At 43.3% G+C, this 15,719-nt stretch overlaps 1 protein-coding gene across 3 annotated transcripts in view; it reads left to right on the forward strand.

Moving 5' to 3' along the window:
• Nucleotides 1-15,719, forward strand: part of LOC134337314 (phospholipid-transporting ATPase IC-like) — a 159,964-nt gene that overhangs the window by 87,802 nt on the left and 56,443 nt on the right. For all 3 annotated transcript variants that reach the window (XM_063032223.1, XM_063032221.1, XM_063032222.1), the window contains 4 exons: nucleotides 29-111; nucleotides 6,761-6,919; nucleotides 9,073-9,161; nucleotides 10,636-10,829. In XM_063032223.1, the coding sequence (XP_062888293.1) occupies nucleotides 29-111; nucleotides 6,761-6,919; nucleotides 9,073-9,161; nucleotides 10,636-10,829 (525 nt within the window). The remainder of the gene's footprint in view (nucleotides 1-28; nucleotides 112-6,760; nucleotides 6,920-9,072; nucleotides 9,162-10,635; nucleotides 10,830-15,719) is intronic.

The raw sequence follows: 15,719 nt of genomic DNA on the forward strand, positions 1-15,719 counted from the left end.
TTATGAGTGGTATTGCCTTTCCTTACAGTGAAACTAACCTGAAGTACAGACAGGCACTGAGTGTCACACACTCTAAACTGAATACCTTGGACCAGTTAGCAGAGTTTGATGGTGAGTGCTGATAATAATTGCAAATTCACTCAACTTCACTCAGCTTCTCTCTTTACTCAACTCCTCTAAACTTCACTCAGTGCAACTCCACTCAATGCAACTTCGCCGACTTCACCGACTTCACCGACTTCAGCGACTTCACCGACTTCACCGACTTCACTCGACTTCACTCGACTTCACTCGACTTCACTCAGCTTCTCTAAACTTCACTCAGTGCAACTTCACCAACTTCTCGTAACTTCATTCAATTCAACTTCTCTCAAACTCATTCACCCCAACACTGAACTTGTTCTATAACCTATGGTCTCAATTTCAAGGACTCTTCCTCTCATGTTCTTGATATTATTTACTTATGTATTTATTATTATTATTATTATTTTTGTATTTGCTCAGTTTCTTGTCCTTTGCACATTGCTTGCTTTTCCATCTTGCTGGGTACGGTCTTTCATTGATTCTATCGTATTTCTTTGTATCTGCTGTGAATGCCTGCAAGAAAATAAATCTCAAGATTGTATATGGTGGCATATATAAGGACTTCGATAATAAATATACTTTAAACTTTGAACTTAGAACATTCTTTTGGGATGGGTAATGACCTGGATGGCATCTCTATGGGAATTGTGTTTGTCCTGAAGAGGAACATTTTGTGGGACCATTTTTTTTTGTTCCACAAATCCCAGTAACAGGGCTGAATAACTAGGCAAGAGCATGGGGAAGAAAAACAGACTGCTTGAGGAATTCCATGGAATTCACTATCATACTTGGTGGCGAAAGGAGTTGTAGATGTTTCAGCTTGATGTCTTCCATCAGATTCCAGTAATGGGGATGAACTGGGGGTTGATCTCTTAGCTATAGAGAAGTATGAAAAGCCTCTCTGTCCACCAGAAGCCCACATGAACCAAGAGAAAGCATGCTGACTACAGTCTAGAAGCTACCACCTCCGCATCTATGTTCCCAGTGTGTGACCCTGCCTTATGAAACTCTAGATACACCCGTAAGAGGACCTTCAGGCACAATGAGCCCGCGTTGCCCAATTATCCCATGTGGCCAATTTTGTCCATGTGGCCAATTATGCCCATGTGACCAATTACACCCATGTGACCAATTACACCCATGTGACTAATTAACTACTAACCCATTCCTCTTTGAAATGTGGGAGGAAACCAGAGCACCTGGAGTACACCCACATGGTCACAGGGACAACATACATGCTGCTTACAGACAGTGGCGGGAATAGACCCCGGGTCGCTGGTACTGTAATAGCATTACGCTAACTGCTACCATGCCACCCCATTTATCTTCTGTGATAAACAACGGTATTTTCCTCACAGTGACGACCAACGTGATAGCAATACACCGGGGACATAATTTTAAAGAGATTGCAAGAAGATGTAGAGGGGGGAATATCAGAGGTAGGTTCTTTTTTACACAGAGGGTAGTGGATGCATGGTACCAGGGGTGGCATAGCGACAGATATATTAGAGGCATTTAAGAAACTCCTAGATCGGCACATGGGTGATATAAAAATGGAGGGCCATGTGGGAGGGAAGGGTTAGATTGATCTTGGCATGGGTTAGAACATTGGCACAACATCTGTGTGTTAAATGCTAGTGTCATGGTTGTCACCTGAATGATGAGAAGCAGTTTTCATTGGTGGATACGTTTGGAACCAGAGGTCAGTGATTGGAAGTGGCAAGGCAAGAGATCAAAGGGTAACTCTTGGAAACACATAAAGGTGACTTGGAATTGGAACCCTGGGAAGGGGAAGGGAAAGGTGATTCAGTCCTGGTGTTTTGAAAAAAATTACATATTTATTATTAATTTTTCAAAATATTGGCTTTATTTGACAAATACATATTGAAACACAGTGAATTGGGTTGTTTATGTCAAATCAAATCAGTGAGGATTGTACTGGGCAGGCCACAAGTTTCACCACAGTTCTGGTGCCAATACAGCATACCGACAGCCTCACCGGTATGTCTTTGGAAAGTGGGAGGAAATCGGAGCACCTAAAGGGAACTCACTTGATCACGAATACAAACTCCTTACAGACAGCGATAGGAATTGAACCCTATTACAGATGGCGCTGCAATAAACGCTGTGCTATCGTGCCCCCCCATCTACTTGAAGGAATAAAATTGCAGGGGTATGGGGAAAGATCCGAGGAATGGGATGAGTCGAGTTACTGCCAGACAAAGAAAGCATGGAAAGTGGGTGCTACAGATTCCTGCTCCATTTTAGGGATACAATCTCAAACTCAGTTCTTCTTGGGTGGAATCCCAGCTCTAGAGGTCAGACCCTTGCACAATGTTCCTTCTAATTTTTTTCACAGCTGCACAGACCAACCACTACTCCGAGCGGGAAATATTTACATGGCCTGAAAGCTGTGTGGCGCTTTAAATGTTTGTATTATGCATACTATGAATATTTAGAATGAAAATTGAAACATATATTTTTGATTTTATTTATTAATTGAAGGGTATAATAAAACACAGTACAGCAAAGAAAATCTTTCACGTTTCGTAAGCGCTTTCTAACTGCGTCCAGTTCCAGCTGGGCTACAAAAGAGGCGATGTGCGTGGGAGCATTTTAGTTACTGTGCGCCCACAAAGCTTGAAGGGAACAGTGCCCCTAGGTCTAACATCACCGGAGTGGGAGATAAAAGATGGAAGTTGAATACATGAGACGATGGAGGGGGATTGCCTGGGGAGACAAGGTGGGAGCTGTTGTTCCAGACACCTGGGTGGTTTGGCGTGTTCCAGAGAATTCCAGTGATGTTTTATAAACTGCGAGAAGTGGATGCACAATTGAAAATTGAGATATAATTGGCTCAGCGACACCTCGAGTCATGGGGCAAAGTCCTTGCGTTGAGAAATGTCAAAGTCCTTGGCTTTTTACCATGGTCCCATGGATTTAAATATCCCCAACATTCCTGGAATAGGCAAGTGAGATTGCCTCTTCTGTTTTAATTGAATTACGGACATTTCTTTATTTACAAGTAGGGTACATTCCTGGAAAATGTTTCATGATGCAAAATTTTATAAATCAACAATGCTGGCTGAAATATGTTGTGCAAATTTTGGTACAGCACAGTCCTATCCATGAAATGGCTTAATTAATTGAAGATATGTACCTCACCTCAAAGTGTCAATAGTGACATAGCAAAAACTCAAATCAGACATTTGTAAATTAGGGGAATGATTTTAATGAGTTTACAGTATTGTGCAAAAATCTTAACCACATATACTTTATATAACTGGGGTGCCTAAGACTTTTGCACAGTATTGTATTTGTCGGAAACACAAAATAATCTGCAGATGCTGTAAAAGATCAAAGCAACACTTTCAGTACGCTGGATGAACTCAGCAGGTTGGGCAGCATCAGTCAGAAACGGTGAGTCTACGTTTTGGGCCGGAACCCTTTGTCGGGGCTGAAGAATGAAAGATGGGGAAGGATTTGAAGAATGCTTGTAGCTTCAGTTGAAAGACCAATAATTTGAAAGACAAAGGGGCGGGGGAGGGGAAGCATTGATGTTATAGTCCTGAAAACAATGGGTAGCAGAAGAAGGAGGCGGAATTTGTATTTGTAAAAAAATTGTAAAATACAAACTGTATTTGTCAATGTGAAATGGAGAGTGAATTTGTAAATCTGGCAGGAGCAAAGGATGTTGGAAATAGCGAGGGTGGAGCACCATGGGAGGGGAATGGGACAGGTGGCAGAGAAAGGTTGGGGTGAGGAAAGTTGGTGGCACGGGTGTAGACACACCCAGCCCTGAGACAGCAGGCAAGGTCATTTGATTCCAAACAACTGGTTTATTGATCATTACAGAATGTCCCTCTGGAGCTTCCCACTCCCTCCCCTCTCCCTTCCCCTTTTCCCAGCCATGATTGGCTGCGGCAGTGATTGGAGATTCATTCCAACCATTGTCTATAAGGACATTGTATGTTCTACCTATGAGGGTGTGGGTTTCCTCTGGGTGCCCAGTGTCCCCCCCACATTCCAAATTGGTACAGGCTAGGGCTGAATATGGCATTGCAGCTGTGCTTCGCCTCACAGTACTTGAGTAGAGCAAGGGGCTAAGCACACACTGTCCCCTTCCCACTCTCAGTCCACAACAGAGACCCATATCAGAATCAGGTTTATCATCACCCACATATGTCATGAAATTTCATTTTTGTTTTGTGGCAGCAGTACATTGCAATACATAAAATTGCTATAGTACTGTGCAAATGTCTTAGGCACTCTAGCTATACATATGTACATTATAGATTTGCACCTTGACGTGATTTATAATCAATAAAGGATTACTACAGGACTATTGAGCTCCCTGCCACCACCCGGGTCTTATCACTTATCAATTGCCAGCAGTGTTATACTGTTTGCTTTTGACTATGTAATGTGAATGCACCTTCAGTAGCTGAGTGCTGAGCCAGATTGAAAAGGTCAGGGACTGGAGGCAAGGGATGGGCTGTTTCCGCTTGCTATTCTGTGACGTTTGTTTGGCTCTGTGCTGAATTGAACTGAGGCTGTAGTTTGCTCCAGCTGCAAAGATGCCTGGCTTCGTGTCTGTGGACTCTCTTTTTGTAAAACTCCAGTTCTGAATGTTATTTGCTTGCTTTTATTGTTTGAACAATTTGCTTTTTTTCTGTCTGCATATTGGATGTTTGTTAGTCTTTTTTTAATGCGTTCTTTATTTTGTGGCTGCCTGTAAGTAGATGAATCTCAAGGTTGTATAATATATGCATCTCTGGCTATCCATTCCATAGGATGATGATGGTTCCTTTCAGTCAGTTAGTGGGGTGGTACCCCACTCTTCAGGAAGGAACAGCATGTGCGTGAGTGGATTTTAGGTGAGTAGGGGGTTGCACAAGTCCAGACCCACCATCTTGACATCCCCTCCTGGATCCAGCAGCACGGTAGGGTCCAAGACGGCTGGGGGAAGTTCTGTGGCAGTGAATGGCCAGACCAAGCTTTGATGCAAGGGATGCCCTTTCCGCGCTTCACGGCACGTCTTTGCTGGATGGCCGTTTACTGCTACAAGAGGGTTTATCCGCCCTTTGACAGGTCTTGTTTTTCGTCCTGCAGGGTGTCTAGCCACCCTCCTCACCAGGCGAGCCTGGTGGGGGAGCCGGTTTAGTCGCCGACCACCTGACCATGCGACAGGTAGTACTGGGTTACATGGTACCAGTAGCACTCAGACCAGTGACCTGACCTCTGTAATGCTTCACAGTGGCAGTGATTGGAGATTCATTCCAGCCATTGTCTATAAGGACATTGTATGTTCTACCTATGAGGGTGTGGGTTTCCTCTGGGTGCCCAGTGTCCCCCCACATTCCAAATTGATACAGGCTAGGGCTGAATATGGCATTGCAGCTGTGCTTAGCCTCACAGTCCTTGAGTAGAGCAAGGGGCTAAGCACACAGCCTTGTGCTGATAGAGATTGTGGAGGAGATGTTGTTGCCAATCCAAACTGACTAGACTGTTTTCCAGTATAAGATTTTGGGCAGTGATAAAAATTGTTGCCAACTCTTTCCAATTCTATTATTCATTTCTAAGTATCACCTTACCATTTCCTTAACAATAAACTATGACTATTTTGAAAGGGCTAACTGCTCTCTTATTCCTTGTCCTTGTTCATTCCTTTCTTAGAAAGTGGTTTTACAATTGATCACTTCAAATCATGAAGCAACTGTCCTGGAATCTGTGGAATTTTACAAGATTGATCTCTAGTAATCTCAGGTTCACAAGGTTAATTCCTGGGATGGCGGGACTGTCATATGTTGAAATATCCAATTCTCTGGATGCTTTCAAGAAAGAGTTAGATAGAGCTCTTAAAGATAGCGGAGTGAAGGGATATGGGGATAAGGCAGGAACTGGATACTGATTGTGGATGATCAGCCATGATCACAGTGAATGGTGGTGCTGGCTCGAAGGGCTGAATACCGTACTGCTGCACCTATTGTTCATTGTCTATTGTCACCCGACCATGCAACAGGTAGTACTGGGTTACGTGGTACTAGTAGAACTCAAACAAGTGACCTGACCAATGTATGCATACTTTGATAATAAATGTTCTTTGAACTTATGCTAAATGTCAATCTTCTGGAATATATTTCATTGTCTGTTAATTTACTTGTGGTAATTTTACTTAATATGTTATATGTACTGTGTTGTCCACCCTGGTTTAGAGAAATGTTGTTTCGTTTTGCAGTATACATGTATATGGTTGAATGGCAATAACCTTTAAGTTGAACGAAGGGTGAGTTCAAATTGTGCTGGTGTATAAACAAAGCAAAATTTACTACTCACTCAACTATTTACTTGATCTGTCCTACAAGGGGCAATGTTTTTGGGGCATAGTGGCTTGTTTGCCAAGATCATCATCCGTACTAGGGCTTAGGCTGCCAACAGCACCTCGCCAGAGTTCTCTCTCCTGGGCCAGTCTTTCATGTAGTTTCCAGGTGTAACCCATCTTCAAAGATCTTTTCTCTCCCAGGGGTGAGATCTTTGGAGCTTCTGTTGGCATTTCTGTAGCTCGGGGTCACTAGCCCCGTGCCCAACCCTCCTCCTTTCGCAGCCGGGCTTGGGACTGTCCATGGCGGAGTCTAAGGTGATGCAAGCCTTTTAATAAACGTATTTTGTTTCACAGGAAGAATAGTCTGTGAAAAGCCGAACTGTGACCTGCACTCATTCACAGGCACTCTGTACTGGCAGAACAAGGAGTATTCACTCGACAATGAGAGGATATTACTGCGAGGCTGCAGGGTACGAAATACAGAAAAGTGCTATGGGGTGGTTATATTTGCAGGTAAGCGTCTGTGTTGTAATTGTCTCGGAAGTGGTATTGGTCTATTACTGTCACAAGTACAGTGAAAAGTTTTTCTTGCACACTGTTCATACAAATCAATTCATTACCCAGTGCACTGAGGTAGAGCGAGGTGAAACAATGACAATGCAAAATAGAGTGTAATAGCGACAGAGAACCTGTCTATTTGTAAATAGGTGTGTGCGTGTGTTGGGAGGGAAAATGGAGACGATTTAGTCATAGTCATAGTCATAGTCATGGTCATGGTCATACTTCATTGATCCCGGGGGAAATAGGTTAATGATTTGTATCAAGGCACACTTCATTGAGGTGTATTGGACTTGATAGACGGGGATGGTATTTATGATGGTGTGTGCACATCACCCAGGTGTTGTGGTATGTTAATTATGAATTATAAATTACCTTAAACACAAGAGATTCTGCAGATGCTGGAAATCCAGAGCGACGCACACACACACACACACACACACACACACACACACACACACACACAAAATTCCAAAGGAACTCGGCAGGTCAGGCAGCATCTAGAGTTTGTTCGTTCACTATGCGCCGTGTGGTATGACGTAGGCGATCATGGTCTTTCCATGACTATGATTGTCCTTGGCAAATTTTTCTACAGAAGTGGTTTGCCATTGTCTTCTTCTGGGCAGTGTCTTTAAAAGACGGGAGGCCCCACCCGATAACTATACTCTTCGGAGGTTGTCTGCCTGATTTCAGTGGTCACAGAACCAGGACTTGTGACATGCATCAGCTGCTCATACGACCATCCACCACCTGCTCCCAGGGAGTCACATGACCCTGATCGGGGGGCTCAGCAGGTGCTGCGTCTTATCCAAGGGTGACCTGCAGGCTAGTGGAGGGAAGGAGCACCTTTTACACCTCCTTTGGTAGAGACGTATCTCCACCCCACCACCCTGCACCGACAGTATGGAGGGGAATAAGCAGTTGAGATTTCAGGCCAAGGCCCTTCATCAAGACAGTGGACAGTCTCAGCCCAAAATGTTGATTTTTTTTTTCCCTCTGCATGGACACCGCCTGACATGCTAAGATCCTCCAGCATTTTCTGTGTGTTGCCCTGGAAGTTACTTTGTGGCAGGGCAAGTGACAAAAGAATGAGAGAGGAGTTCATGGGCTTGTGGGAGAAGGACAGCCGTGAGTCAGTGGGGAAATTAGAAGGGAGAAAGGAGTGATAGAATTGTTCTGTTGGGCTCTGGCATGACCTTGATGGACCAAATTGCCCTCTCCTGTGTCAGGAATATCCTTTATATCTTGTTCTCCCCTGTTTATTGCTAACTTGGTTTCGATAGAAATGATGTTGAGAGAACTCGATTCTATTGCAGAGTTAGTCACTAAGTAATTCTACTGGACCACTCGTGGGGTGTGGGGAGAGTGGTAGCCTGGCTTGGACTGTTGCAGTTTCCAGGAAGTAGAGTCAGCGAGTCAAAAACACTACAGCACAGAAACAGGTCCTACAGCCCATCTAGTCTGTGATGAACTCTTATTCTGCCTAATCCCATCAACACATGCTTGTTCTATAACATCTCGTACCACTCCCAGTCATGTTCTTATCCAAGCTCCTCGTAATAGAACAAAGAACAGTACAGCATAGCACAAACCCTTCAGCCCACAATGTTGTGCTGACCTCTTAACCCATTCTAAGATCAATCTAACCCTTCCCTCCCACAGAGACCTTCATATTTCTATCATCCATGTGCCTCTCTAGGAGTCTCTTAAATGGCCCGAATGTATCTGCCTCTACCAGCACTTTTGGCAGGACGTTCCACACCCCCGCAAACCCTCTGTGTTTAAAAAAAAAACTTGTCTCCAACATCCCCTATACTTACTCTAATCACCTTAAAGTTATGTCCACTCATATTAGCCATTTCCCCCCAGGAAAGTGTATCTGGCTATCCACTCTATCTATGCCTCTTATCATCTTATACTCCTCTACGAAGTCACCTCTCATCATCCCATTCCTCCAAAGAGAAATGCTGGAATGAATCTTGCATCCACCGCTTCTGCTGTAGCTTACGCATCAGAACAAGTGGGTTTGAAGCGGCAAAGCCAGCAATTCAGATGTACTAGTAAGAAATGTAACTTTCTCATTATTTTCCATATAATTTAACCTTCAGGAGTGGATACAAAAATAATGAAGAACAGCGGGAGATACACCTTGAAGAAAACCAGAGTTGAGCTTCTCATGAACCATGTGGTGTTGTTGGTTGGTGTTTTACAGGTTTTATAATCTTCAACATCCACAATCCCAACGTATTAGATCTAACGCGTCAATCACTAATCTTGGACTAGACAGACTTAAAATTAACCCCATTACCTTTCCTCGACCGTGAGTTTCCTATCTTGCAGTTTTGAATCGGGGTTCAACGTGCTAAGTAAATTAATTATCAAAGTACAAATATGTCACCAAATACAACCCTGAGATATTTTTGTGGGTGCATTTACAGTTAGTACAAAGAAATACAATAGAATCAATTAAAACCTACACGCAATGATGGCCAAACAACCAAAATGGAAAAGATGGCAAACGCTACAAATACAAAAAGAAGAACAAATAATAATTAATAATAAATAAATAAATAAATAGATAATGAATAACATTGAGAACATGAGTTGTAGAGTCTTTGAAAGTGAGCTCATAGGTTATGGAATCAGTTCAGAGTTGAGGTGAGTGAAATTATCTACACTGGTTCAGGAGAGCCTGCTCAAACCACCCTATCTGGACCAACAATCTCCCCATGGTCAAAGTCACTTAGATCACATTTTTTCCCCATTCTGATATTTAGTCTGAACCACAACTGAACCTTTTGACCATGTCTGCATGCTTTTATGCAATGAGTTGCTGCCACTTGATTGGCTGATTGGGCATTTGCATTAATGAACAGGTATACCTCAAAGTAGCCACTAAGTGTGTATGTACTTTGATAATCAATTTACATTGAACTTTAAAATGTTTTGGGTGAAGGCTCCTTATCTGGACATGAAAGGTCTTGACCTGGCATGTCAACTGTGCATTTCCTTCCATCAGGTACTGCTGGACCCCCTGAGTTCTCCACCCTTTTTCATATTGTGCCAGATGGCAGCATCTGCAATCTGCACACACAATGTGCTGGAGCAACTCAGCAGGTCAGGCAGTGTCTATGGACAGGAACAAACGGTCGATATTTTGGGCCGAGACCCTTCATCAGGACCTGGTATGCCTGGTAAGTCCTGATGAAGAGTTTTAGCCCGAAACGTCGACTGTTTATTCCCATTGATAAATGCTGCCCGACCTGCTGAGCTCCTCCAGCACGTTGTGTATGCAGATTAGAAACACAGAAAACCTACAGCACAATACTGGCCCTTCAGCCCACAATGCTGTGCCGAACATGTACTTACTTTAGAAATTACGTAGGGTTACCCATGGCCCTCTATTTTTCTAAGCTCCACGTATCTATCCAGGAGTCTCTTAAAAGACCCTATCATATCCGCCTCCACCACCGTCACCGGCAGCCCATCCCACGCACTCAACACCCCCTGAGTAAAAACTTATCCCTGACATCTCCTCTGTACCTGCTTCCAAGCACCTTACAACTGTGCCCTCTCGTGTTAGCCAGATTGCGCTAGATATCCAGCATCTGCAGTACTTCTTGTATCTGCAGTCCACTGTGCCTTCAAATTTTATTTGTTTAATATTCCAGGTCCTCCTTATCCTGGGTGGCATATGCTTTCTCCTTGCTGTTGGATCTGCTGTCTGGGAAGTGAAAGTTGGCAAGAAAGCTCCCTATCTTGACACTAAACTGAAAAATTACGGTCCTGGATATCAGGGTTTTCTGGCCTTCTGGGGATACGTAATCATCATGAGCTCCATCCTGCCAATGTCACTCTATGTCACGTGAGCAGCTCTTTGTTTTTTTGTACTTTGCATATCAACTTACAGAACATATTAACAATCGTTAATCCTTTTCTCAGTGATTCATAACCGTGCACCAAGAAGGAAACAATGGAAGTACCTTGCAAATATTTGATTTAAGCTCTTTATTGATAACACTGTTTATTGGGTGGTGGGGTGGAGATATGTCTCCACCAAAGGAGGTGGAAGGCTTTGTTGTATGACTATTATTATTATTATACATTATTACAAATTATTGGTAAATTATTATTGTGTACATTATTATTAGTTAATTCTGCACACTTCTAAGTGTTTTTTTTTCAAATGTTACTGCTGTAATGAAGGACTTTCCCACTGGGGATCAATAAAATATTTATTATTATTAATATTAATTGGTTGACAAAGTAGATTCGATAGGCTGAATGGTCTAATTCTGCTCCTGTGTCTCATGGTCTGAAGGAAAAGGGCCCTCCCCTCTGCCGTCAGATTTCTGAATGATACATGAACCAATGAAAGCTACCTCACTGTTTCTGCTCTCTTTCTGCACTGTTTTATTAAGTGTCGCGTGATCGATTTCTTTCCCCTGGTTTGGATGTGTGCAGCTCCAAACATGCACAAAGACCAGTGAACCAGGACAACTCACCAGTGGTTAAATCCTAACCATGCACAAAGCAGGGATGTTGAAGAAGCTTCTTTAAGAGACATTTAAGAGACTCTTAGGTGGGCACATGGAGTGGTGGGGGAACTCCTTCCCTCCGCTAGCCTGCAGCCACCCTTGGGCAAGGTACAGTACGAGTAGCTGGTGCACATCACAAGTCCTGGTTATGCAGCCACTGACACCAGGCAGACAATCTCTGAAGAGTATTGATAATGGCTGGGGTCACCCGTCTTGTAAAGTTACTGCCCAGAAGAAGACAATGGCAAACCACTTCTGTAGAAAAATTTGCCAAGAACAATCAAGGTCAAAGATCATTATGGCCCATGTCATGTGACGTGGCACATGATGATAATTGATAGCACATTTAAGAGGGAAGATAATTCAGGATCAGAATAATTATCACTGTCTTGTATATCATGAAATTTGTTGTTTTGCTGCAGCAGTACAATGCAAAGGTATGAAATTACTGTAAATTACAGAAATATTTTGTGTAAAACACCTCCAAGAGGACCACTACCTTGTTGTGGTTTGGAGGCTTGCATGTTCAGTGACCCAGAGAGCTGTGTTGGGTGGAGTCAGGGCTTTATGCTTTAGCTCTTGGTAGGGTCAAAGGGTAGAGGACAGACTTAGAGTTGTCCATCGGTCCTCCAGGTTTGGGGGTTTGGCTCCGGGCTAACCATCCCTACAAAAGAAATTTATTGTGGAAAAAGCAATGAAGAATCCCTCTACATCTGACTGCGATTGTATTCCTGAGTCTCCACCCAGAACTTGCATGGTTGATAGTGAAAATCAAGAAGAAGCTACTGACATGATGAAGGAAGCCCTGAACACTGCCAGAGATGGTGCAATGGGCGGTAGAGTGATAGTACAAAACAAATGGAGTGAGGTATTGTTCATGGATTCATCTTTCTAAATCTGATAGCAGAGGGTAAGAAACTGTTCCGGAATAGTTGAGAGTGGGTTTTCAGACTCCTGTACCTCTTCCCCAATGGCAGTAATGAGAAGAGGGCATGCAGTGAACAGTGAGTGTCCTTAATGATGGATGCCGCTTGCTTGAGGCAGAAGCTCTTTGATGATGCCCTCGATGATGGGGAGGGTTGTGTCCGTGATCAATCTGGCTGTGTCTACCCTCTGCAACCTCTTTTGATTCTGTGCTCTGGAGCCTCCGTACCAGTTGGTGATGCAACCTCTCAGAGTGTTGCCCATCTATAAAAATTTGCTGTCTTCGGTGACGTACCTAATCTCTTCAAATTCCTAACAAAGGAGCTGACAGCTTCTTCCTGATTGCATCAATGGTTTGTCAAATCCAGCGCATTCTTAAAAAAAATGAGATGCATGATAGACTACGGATGAATCTGAATCAAAAAATAAACCGCTGGAAGAACTCAGCAGGTCAGGCAGCATCTGTGGAAGGAAACGAACAGTCGACGTTTCAGATCGAGATCCTAACTTCCTGGGGGGGGGGGTGGGAACCCAAATTAGCCCAGATGTGGAATGAACATACCCAGACTGATAATAAGATGTTTAGGGCACACCATGTATTTGAGACAGGAGCTAGTCTTTTTCGGTGGCCCCTGAGGATTTAGGATATGTTGCTTCTCGTCCAGTTTTGTGGATCTGAACTGACTGGTTGCACACAGGCCGAACGCCCAAGTTGGTGCTGTCTTTTATCGATTCTATTGTGGTTATTATTCCATTATGGATTTAATGAGTATGTCTGCAAGAAAATGAATCTCAGGTTTGTATATGGCGACTTGTATATACATTGATAATAACCTTACTTTGGACTTTGACTGATGAGGCCAGTGTGGATATGGCAGACCCACACCGAACAGGGTGTGCTTGCCAGGGTGTGCAGCTAGGTCATTAGGGTGGCGTGTGTTCCCCTTGTCACTTACACTGGGGTCGCAAGGCACTCACTACCCCGCTTCTCCACTTTGATGGTCACAGGGCAGAGATTCCCAGCAATACTATTGTATGTATTTCTGTATCAGAAACCCGAATGAACCCATTTTTGTTTCATCTGACCAGCTGATGGTGTTGCAATGAGTGCTTGGCTGTATAAGATTAAAGATTAGCTTTATTTGTCGCGAGTACATCCAGAAGTACATTTGGGGTGTCACAGTAGGGTACAGTTAGCTTGGGGCATCGGAGTTTCTGGCATCCTCTGTAAGACAATCTGTACGTCTTTCCCTTGTGAGCGTGGGCTTCCTCCAGGTACTCCAGTTTCCTCCCACAGTCCAAAGACGTACCGGTTGGTAAGTTAATTTGTCATTGTAGATTGTCCTGTAATGAGGCTAGGGTTATATCAGTGGGTTGCTGGGCAGCACAGCTCGAAGGGCCAAAAGGGCCTGTTTCACGCTGTATCTCTGGGAGGGGATCAGTGGAAGAAATAAAGGGCTGAAGAAAGAATCTTGTGTGTCTGTAAATTGTACTAAAGTCCAGTAGAGGGAGCTATTTTACCAAACTAGAGTTAAGAATCTCATTGGATTTCAGCTACCCATTTACTGCAGTGAGAGAGCTGTGGGATATGCTTTGGATGGTCAGATTTGGGTTTGAAAACTCCTAAACACATAGGAGGTGTCACCTATGGGAAAACTACAGTAAATGTTGAATAGAGATGAAACACAAGAAGCAGGCACTGAAGACCACAGCAATACCCAATCTGCTGGATGAAATCAGAGGCTCAAGCAACATCTGTGGCAGGAAAAGAATTGTTGATGTTTTGTGTTCAAACCCCTGCATGAGGACACAGCAGATTCTTTGTTGCTGACTGGAGAATATTTTAAAAATTGGTTTGCTCCCTTCACGCTCAATGTCAGCGAGACTAAGGATTTATTGTGGACTTCGGGAACACACACCACCCCTCATCGAGAGGCCAGTGGTGGAAAAGGTGGGCAGATTCACGTTCCAGGGTGTCAACGTCTCAGAGAATCTATCCTGGGCCCAACATATCGATGCCATCATGAAGAAAGCACAGCAGAAGCTCTACTTTGTTATTGTTTGAGATTTGGAATGCAGTTTCAGTAGGCAATGCCTCAAGGCGGAGGCATCCATCACTAAGGACCCTTGCTATACTGGACATTCCCTCTCCTTACGTTGGAGATGCTGCAAAGGAGCTCCATGAAAATGATCTGATTGAAACCTATTGAATGTTGAATGGCCTCAATAGAGTGGATGTGGAGAGGATGTTTCTTATGGTGGGGGAGTCTAAGACCAGAGGACACAGCCTCAGAATAGAGGGATGCCCATTTAGAACAGAGATGAGGAGGAATTTCTTTTGCCAGAAACTGGTAAATCTGTGGAGTTTGTTTCCACAGGTGGCTGTGGAGGCCAGGTCATTGAGTGTATCTAAGCCTGAGGTTGATATATTCTTGATTAATCAGGGGGTATGAAGGGATACGGGGGGAAGACAGGAGACTGGGGCTGAGAGGGAAAATGGATCAGCCATGATGAAATGGTGGAGTGGAATCAATGGGCTAAATGGCCTAATTCTGCTCCTATATCATATGGTCTTGTGGTCTTCTCATTTCTACCATCAGGAAGTAAGTAAGGAGCCTGAAGACCCACACTCAATGATTCAGAAACAGCTTCTTCCCCTCCACCACCAGATTTCTGAACAGTCCATAAACACTACCACATTATTCTATTTTTTTATATTATTTATTTAGTTTTGTAATTTGTAACAATTTCATGTGATTGCATTGTACTGTTGCCACAAAGCAACAAACTTCACACCATCTAAATAAATAATAAATCTGATTTTAATATTCTTTACATAATGCTCTGCAGTACATATTTATACACATTATGGGTGTATGTCTGATTGAATACCATTGCAATATAAATTTTGTTACACTGTATCTTAATACTTCTGATTTTTAAATATTTAGTGATAATCTACACACAGCGGTCACTTTTTTAGGTACACCTGCACACATGCCCATTAATGCAAATATCTAATCAACCAATCATGTAGCAGTAACTCAATGCATAAAAGCTTGCAGACATGGTCAAGAGGTTCAGTTGTTGTTCAGACCAAATATCAGAATGAGGAAGAAATGTGATCTAAGTGACTTTGACTGTGGAATGATTGTTGGTGCCAGATGGGGTGGTTTGAGTATCTCAGAAACTGCTGAAATCCTGGGATTTTTACACACCACAGTCTCCAGAGTTTACAGAGAATGGTGTGAGATGAAAAAAAGCATTTATTGGATGACCGTTCTGTGGGCAAA

Source organism: Mobula hypostoma, chromosome 24, assembly GCF_963921235.1.
Source record: "Mobula hypostoma chromosome 24, sMobHyp1.1, whole genome shotgun sequence".
NCBI lineage: Eukaryota > Metazoa > Chordata > Chondrichthyes > Myliobatiformes > Myliobatidae > Mobula > Mobula hypostoma.